The following is an 8410-nucleotide window of genomic DNA, read 5'->3' as shown; positions in this document are numbered from 1 at the left end:
ATTTTATGTAAGCACTTGTAAAAATTAAGAACACTACCGTCGTTTAGCGTTATTGTTGAATGAGTTAGCTTGTGTCTGACTCAAATTTAGCTACGGTGCGCGGTTTGTATTTATTTATTGAATATTTATTAATTGAATTGAAATTAACCTTATCAAAATAGATAACCTTTATGAGGTACAAGTTGAACTTTTTAACAAAATTAAAGGTTCCTTTACAAACTTTAAGAAACTTGGCCAGGTGAAAATGACCAGGGGTCAGGCTGACTCTAGGCTTCAACAACTCAGAGATACTTTTGAACAGTTTAAATCCACTCATGATAACATCATGAATATAAAACCTTTACCCACAACTCATGATTATTTTAAAAATGAGTGCTTTGAAGTGGGAAAGGATACTTTTTATTCAGTTCAGGGTGATTTTAACGATTTTTTAAATTGGCTTAATGATCATTCGAATCCAACAGGCACATTACCTCCTACTAATGCCAATAGTAGTTCGTTTCAGAGTTTCTCTTCTTTACCTCCAATAGACTTGCCATCCTTTGATGGTGATTTTGCTAACTGGGAGAATTTTCGCGATGTTTATAGGGCTATAGTCCATAGGAAGCAAGAATTACCAGCTATTTTCAAATATCAATATCAAGATATTGATCTTAGGGCATCTAAAGGGTGAAGCTTTAGACCTCATTAAAAATATACCCTTGTCTGAAAAGAGTTATATACAGGCCTGGGATACCATAACCCGGTATTATGACAATAAACGTCGTCTCATTAATACGTATACAACTACTATTCTCAGTTGTCAAGCTATGAGAGGCAGTTCTTGCTCTGAAATGAAGCGCATATCTAAGGAGATGATAAGTTCTGTTGATTCCTTGATATTTTTAGAGAGAGCAGTAGGAGATGCTGACATATTTATCGCTCTTGTAGTTAGCAGATTTGATTTTCAAACGAACAAGGATTGGCAAAAAATGTTAGGTAGTAGCAGTAATCCTCCTACTTTAGGTCAACTACGAGACTTCATTTCGGCACAAATTATTACAATGGAATCGTTTCCTTGTAAACCTGTAAATAAGATTGTAAATATTCGCGCAACTACTCCGTTTAAAAATATGGGATTTTCTAGTAGTAAGCCTATATCTGGTGTTACTGCACATCAGACAGTTGTTTCAGATTCCATTGTTTGCCAATTTTGTAATCAAAAACATCATCTTGTCTCTTGTGATTCATTTAAATCACAGGAGTGGAGCAATAAATGGAAATTTCTGGAGTCCCATCGTCTCTGTGTTAATTGTTTTGGTCCTCACCTTAATCGAGAATGCTCTGGTAATAGTAAGTGTTCACACTGCAACCAAAAGCATCACACCATTATGCACAGAGGGGATAAGTCCAGCTCTACATCTGTCTCTGCTAAAAATAAGCAAACGAAATCTGTAAATAACTTGACAAACTCCTTTACTGTACAAAACCAAGCTCAGATTTTTTCAGAGTCTAGTGTGAATGTACAGTCATGTAGTAGTAATAAAATCGTCTCACCCAAGGTGCTTTTAGCTACTGCTCGTGTTTTCGTGTATGCCACTGATGGATCTCGCATATTGGTACGAGCTCTCATTGATCAGTGCTCACAGAGTTGTCTTATTACTAAATCTCTCTGTGATATGCTGCATTTGAAACCGAGATCAGTAAGTACGACTCTGTCAGGAGTGGGTGGACTGATTTCCATGGACGCTAGTAAATCTGTTGCTTTCAAATTTAGGCCTCATTTTAAGTCTGGTTTTGAGCACTTTGTTGATTCGTTAGACGTGCCAAAAATTTCTTCCTACGAACCACTCTTAGGTAGTCGTTTGGCAAATTTAGATTATGGGAAGGATGTAATTCTAGCAGATCCAGAATTTTACAGTTTAGATAAAATTGATATTTTGTTAGATGCATCTGTCCATGCAATTATTATCGGTCAGGAAGTTCGCAAATCAGCCCCTGATTACCCAATTGCCTCTGCTTCGCAAATTGGTTGGTTGTTATCTGGTCAGATGCCCTTTGGTTCAGGATCCAACTTGTCACAAAAATCATTAGTTATGGTTAATGTTGAGGAAACTCAGCTTAATAAGTTAGTTCAGCGGTTTTGGATTATTGAGGAACCTCTCAAGCCTCGAAGTATTTTGAGTAAAGACGAGATAGCCTGTGATGAGATTTTCATCAATTCACATTCTCGAGATTCTACCGGCAGGTATGTTGTACGGCTTCCTTTCAAAGTTAATCCGAAAACTCTTCCTGGACTACAAAGACAATCGTACCAAACAGCGTTGGTAGTTTTTCACCATTCAGAACGGGGGTTTGTGAGAGATAAGTCTCTACATGATGCTTATTCAGCATTCATGTCTGATTATATATCTTTGGGCCGTTTGAAGGAATTACCGGTTGACAAATTAGCAGCTTGTTATCTACCTCATCATGGAGTTGTTAACAACAACAAGTTGCGAGTAGTTTTTAATGGATCAGCTTCTTGTAATTCTAGTTCCTCGCTCAATCCCATTTTACACTCTGGAGAGAATTTGTTGCTTAGCTTATTTGATACTATTATCAGATGGAGATTTTACCAATTCGTCTTCACTACTGACATTGAGAAAATGTTCCGACAAGTTTTGGTAGCTCTTGAAGATCATGAGTTTCAGGCCATTTTATGGAGACCTAATGCATCTGTACCTAATCGATCTTACGTCTTAAACACTGTTACATATGTTTTGACAAGTTCACCTTACTTGGCTACACGTGTTTTAAGACAACTTGCCAAGGATTACACTGAATCTCATCCTATAGCTGCTCAAGTTTTTTGTGAAGACTTCTATGTGGATGATTGTTTGTCTGGTAGCCATTCGTTAGAAGATGCTAAGATTAAATGTCAGCAACTAATTGAACTGTGTGAATTAGGTCAATTTCCACTGAGAAAATGGTCAGCCAATTTATCTGAGTTGATAGCTGAGTTACCAGTAAGCCACTTATCTCGTAAGCCAAAGATCCTAAGTGATGATGAACCAATTGTTTCTGTTTTAGGCTTGTATTGGAATCCTAGTAGTGACGAGTTTCGATTTTACGTTACAGTAAACGTTGACACACCCGTTAGCTGGACCAAACGTACTTTATTAGTGCAGTTGTCAAAATTTTTTGACCCTTTAGGATGGTTGGCTCCAACGATAATTTTTGCTAAAATACTATTTCAATCTCTTTGGTTGTTGCAAGTGTCTTGGGATGATTCTCTGTCACCTGATTTGGCTAAAACCTGGACTTATTGGTTAAATGAAACACCTTTGTTGAACGAAGTTCGAATACCTAGATGGAATCATTTTTTGCTAGACTGTGAATCTCTCAAACTGCCTGGTTTTGCCGACGCTTCTAAAAACGCCTATGCAGCGGCTGTTTATTTACGCGTTGTACTCGAGGGTGAGATTTTTGTACATCTTTAATTAGCCAAAACGAAAGTAGCTCCGATTAAAGCGCTAAGTATTTCAAGACAAGAGCTATGTGCTGCAGAATTGTTATCCACAGTAGTTAGTCATTTCGTTGATGTTAATTCATTGAAAGAAATACCAGTTCACATGTGGTCCGATTCTAGGAATGTACTATATTGGCTCAATGGACTTCCTTCTAAATGGCCAGTCTTTATAGCTAATAGGTGTTTAAAGATTCATGAATTGACTCCATATGCTAAGTGGCATTATATCTCGTCAAAGCAAAATCCAGCTGATGTAGCTTCTAGAGGTGTTCTTCCGGGCCAATTGCTGAATTAAATATTATGGTTTTAGGGCCCTAAGATTCTTTATGAATTGTACCCTAATTATCCAGAGTTTGGAGTAGAAATGATTGCCCCAACCTCTATAAATGTAAATAGTTCAATGCCTTCTGTAAATAGTTTTGTGAATAGTTCTGAGTCCTTTTATATGACTCTAATAACTCGTTGTTCCAAATGGGAACGGTTGCTAAGAGTAACAGCATATTGCCTTCGTTTTACATACCGTTGTTTACATAATGTTAAACAAAAAAATTCATATTTACCTATAGCTGGAGATCTTAAGCCCCCTTTACAGGCTAGTTTGCAGTTTATAGACTTGTTTTCTTTTATTGAAGTTGACTCGATTCACCTTTCAACATCAGAAATTGATTGTGCTGGACTGAGTCTAGTTTATCAACATCAACAATGTCACTTTTCCGCTGATTTTAAGGTACTAACTCAAAATCAAGATCGTAGGTTAGAAGATAGCTTACCACTACTTCGATCTAGCCGTTTGCTTAATCTTACGCCGTTTATAAACTGCGGATTGATAAGAGTTGGGGGTAGATTGAGTAGAGCCTTACTCGATGATGATGCCAAACATCCCTTGATACTAACAGATAGAGATTAGTTAACATTTATGCTCATTGACTATTATCACCGATTACCTTTACATGGTGGAGTGCAGTTGACGATTATTACACTCCGTCAAACGCACTGGATTGTAAGTGGTAGACAGACTGTAGGAGCTGAGCTTACTCGTTGCATCACTTGTAAAAGATACAAGTCTAAACCACAAACTCAGTTAATGGGAAAATTGCCTTGTTCTCGTGTTACTCAGAGTCCTCCTTTTCAAAAATCAGGGATCGATTATGCTGGCCCCTTTCCAATACGCTTTTCAAAACACAAGGGTAAAGGAACTTTCAAGGGTTACATTGCAGTTTTTATCTGCATGTCAACTCGTGGAGTACATCTTGAAGTTGTGGAGGATTATACAAAGGAGGCATTTTTAGCTGCCTTTAACAGATTTATTTCTAGACGTGGCCACTGCACTGATTTATTCAGTGATCATGGCACGAATTTCATCGGTGCTGATACTGAGTTGAAAAGAATGTTGGTAGAACGTAGTCGTGACCCTAATTTTGCCTATGATTAGGTATCTCAGATACACAGTGGCACTTTATTCCTGCTTCTGCTCCGAATTGTGGGAGTTTATGAGAATCAGCAGTCAGATCCGCTAAACATCATTTGAAGCGTGCAGTCGGCGATCAGATTTTGACAGAAGTTGAATTTTCTACTTTATTGTGTAGAATATAGGCATGCCTCAACTCTCGGCCCTTGGCTCTCCTTAATGATGATTCCTCTGAGCTTAATCCTCTTACCCCTGCTCATTTTTTGATCATGAGGTCTTCATTTCTTGTGCCAGAGCCCGATATTTCTACTGAAAAGGTATCGCCACTTAAACGCTGGAAGCTAGTGACACAATCTGTCCAAGTCTTCTGGAAAAGGTGGTCACTTGAATACCTTTCTACTTTACAAAGTCGTTGCAAGTGGTTAAATCCTCAACGCTCGGTTAAGCCTGGTGATCTCGTGCTCATAAAAAACGAGTCTTCTCCACCTGGTAAATGGCCTTTAGGCATGGTTGTTAAAGTCTATAAGGATGCCAAGTCTCTCGTCAGAGTCGCCAAGATTAGAACCGTTGCATCTAGTTTTGTAAGGCCAATACACAAACTTATATTATTGCGTACCGTATCGGAGCTTGAGTCAGGACACAATAACAATTAGTCTTATTTAGATCAATTTATTTTCTTTAATTTACTATTATGATTATTAAATCTCATATCTAAAAGTTACAAACCTTGCGAAAATATATATAAAACTATCAGTAATTTGTGTATTATGTTTTACTTTATTTTTCGAATTATTTGCTATTGTACGTGGAAAGCGTTCCACTGCTTGAAACACATGGTACTTAATTGTATGTTATTCCATCCGCCTGTCCATTAACCTTGGGACTATGTAAAACATTAGTATTACTGATTGTTACCGACTGAATGTCATTATATTAAAAAAAAAACTTTGTTATTGATATACATTCGTTAAACTTCTGTATATCAACCTTGGGACTATGTGCAACATCAGTAACATTGTACTGATGTAAATAGAAGATTTAATTTATGAGATTTCAAATCTCAAGCTTTAGGATATTCTCTTACCTATAAGGGCCAATCATAAGCGTGCGCGCGTCTATTAATACACCAATAGACTCTGTTTGTACTTACCTTTGTCCAGCAGCTTGCTGATGCTGAGGTTATCGTTAGTCAGCCTCAAACGCCCTTTTCGGTAAGTCGCTTTGCGCTCGTGTTATAATTTTCACGTGTATCGTTTTATGTAAGATTATTGTAACGAAAACGATTCACAATTTAGATTGACACGTAATTTCTCAGTTTGACTCAAGAATTAGTCCTGCCTTTTTTATCTTGCATGTAAGCAAGTATTATGACTTGTTAAATTAGAATTAAATAGAGAGATTGTTTCTTATAATAAACGGCTAAAGTGTTAAAAAGTGTGTTGTGCATTATTACAGTGTCCTTTAATTACATCCTTTCTCCCGCTCCCCCAAATCCGGCGTGCGATAAAAAAATATACAGTCCACTATCTTACTGAGTTCGATTTCGAACAAATTATAATCATCATAATTGTTATTTTTACTATCATGATTACATTTGTTATTATTGCTATCACCACTATAAAAGAATTATAATCATCGAAGATTTATGATTACTTTTATTAGTATAACTGTGTAAGTCATCGTCATAATTACCTTTCTTCTAAATATTACTTTTAAGACTTTAGTTTTTACCGTCATCACTAGTATCATTATCGTCATTACCATTTTTATTATTATTATTATCATTATCAATACCATGGATACTTAAACAATTAACATTGTTATCGTTGTTCTCTACATTATATTTATCATCATCATTATTATTTCCTTACTTAAATTGCCATTATTTTAGGCATTACTATCATTTTTATAATTATCATTGTTATTTCGATTACTATCATAAGGTCTGACGTTATTCTTACTATTGTAATTCTATCATTGTTATCATGGCACACCGACCGTTCCGCTGCCACGCCCCAGCGGCCCTAACCCCGAAGCCCTGCCACCACCTCCCCGAACCACGAGCACCACGAGCACCACAGTGGAAACACCACCCCTTGCCCTCACGATGGGACCAAATCCACGCGCGCACCACAGAGCGCCCCCCACCTTCACTCAGTCGTCTAGTAAGCCATTCTCCTTTTTGGCTCGGAGAACTGTATGCCTGTATTGGGCTACTGCAGTCCATCATTTTCCGTTGAGTGGCATTTTATTTATTACGATGTGTGAATTAAAAGTTCCAATCCTTTCTTACTATACATTTTGTTTGGCTTGCCACTTGGTGCAGTCAAAAAATTAATGTTCTCCGTCATCTTTATCGTAGCCACAGTACTTGTACGCAGCTCTCTGTATTTTTCGCATCTTGTTGAGGTACGAGCAAAAATACCCGTGGTTTGAGAAGAACTAGGTGAGATAGAAATCTACCTCCACATGTTTTCACTTAGTCCATTTTTTGACATCTTTTATCATGTGTGACGTCCATCTACCACTAGTTTTCTCTTGCTATCCATGTTTCCAGAATTCCCAGGTTCTTTCCTGCACGTTTTCTTGGCCTCCATTTTTACTAAGTCCTGCTCTCAGAAATGCTTTAATCGTCGTTTCCTCGCAAGGAGGTTGACGGAGATTACGGCTGCTATTAGTATTATCGCAGACTCCGAGACTGTGAGATAGGTGCAGGCTATCCTCAAGAGTCTTGTTGTTTGAACTTGGGTGATTTTTACTCTTTCTTTTGACGTCCATTTTGTTTCCCCATATCTTAGCTCTGTAAAACATAGTAGACTGGGCCGTGGATATGAGGAGCCCGTGCTTTGCAGGTTTTGGACCCCTAACATTCGGCATGATTCGGCTTCATGCCGCTACTATACTGCCTTGTCTGCTGCTTGCCTTACGTGACTCCAAAACGTGAGCCTTTAATCCAACGTCATCCCTAGGTATTTTACGACATCCTTTGTCATTCTTTCTTCTTCTTCTTGTACCTTGAGGGGGATAATGGTATCTATCTCTTTCCTTGCCAAAAGTACCATCTCCGTCTTTCTTGTTGCAACTTTAAGCCTGTGGTTCTCCATCCATGGAACCACTCTCTATATAACTTGGTTAAGTCATATCTGGACAATTTTTGTTATACGTTCAACAATCACTACAGCAGCATCCTTCACGCGTCGTACCAAGAACGTCCCTTTTGGCATTTCCTGGTGGAGCAGTCCATCGTATGATACGTTCCAGAGATCAAGTCCAAGTATGGAACCCTGGAATGCCCCTGCAGTTATTTTCTTCTTTGTTTTGCCTTTTGTTATCGTATACGTCAAGAAGCGGTCCTTAAGATAATCTCTTAATACTCTCAAGAGATAGTCTGGTATACTAAATGTGTGTTTTAGAGCGTGAAGCATGTCCTTCTATCTTGCTGAGTTGAAAGCGTTCTTTACATCCAAGATCACCAGACGAACGATGGGTCTCGCTCCATGATATATGAATAT

At 38.0% G+C, this 8410-nt stretch overlaps 1 protein-coding gene across 1 annotated transcript; it reads left to right on the top strand.

Moving 5' to 3' along the window:
- The first annotated feature begins 2030 nt into the window (after positions 1-2030).
- LOC149375311 (uncharacterized) lies at positions 2031-3461 on the top strand. The gene has a single exon (XM_089589230.1). The coding sequence runs from the start codon at positions 2031-2033 to the stop codon at positions 3459-3461; it is 1431 nt and encodes a 476-aa protein (XP_089445356.1).
- The last annotated feature ends 4949 nt before the right edge of the window (positions 3462-8410 follow it).

The sequence above is a fragment of the Copidosoma floridanum genome, unplaced genomic scaffold (genome assembly GCF_036245765.1).
Source record: "Copidosoma floridanum isolate Cflo_tuat_1 unplaced genomic scaffold, Cflo_Japanese_pri ptg000008l, whole genome shotgun sequence".
Lineage (NCBI taxonomy): Eukaryota > Metazoa > Arthropoda > Insecta > Hymenoptera > Encyrtidae > Copidosoma > Copidosoma floridanum.
Note: the sequence above shows the minus strand (reverse complement) of the source record. Positions and strands in the feature narration are given on the sequence as shown.

Excerpts from the sequence above, each read along its gene's own strand:
- LOC149375311 (XM_089589230.1), top strand. The coding sequence starts at position 2,031 with ATGCCCTTTGGTTCAGGATCCAACTTGTCACAAAAATCATTAGTTATG.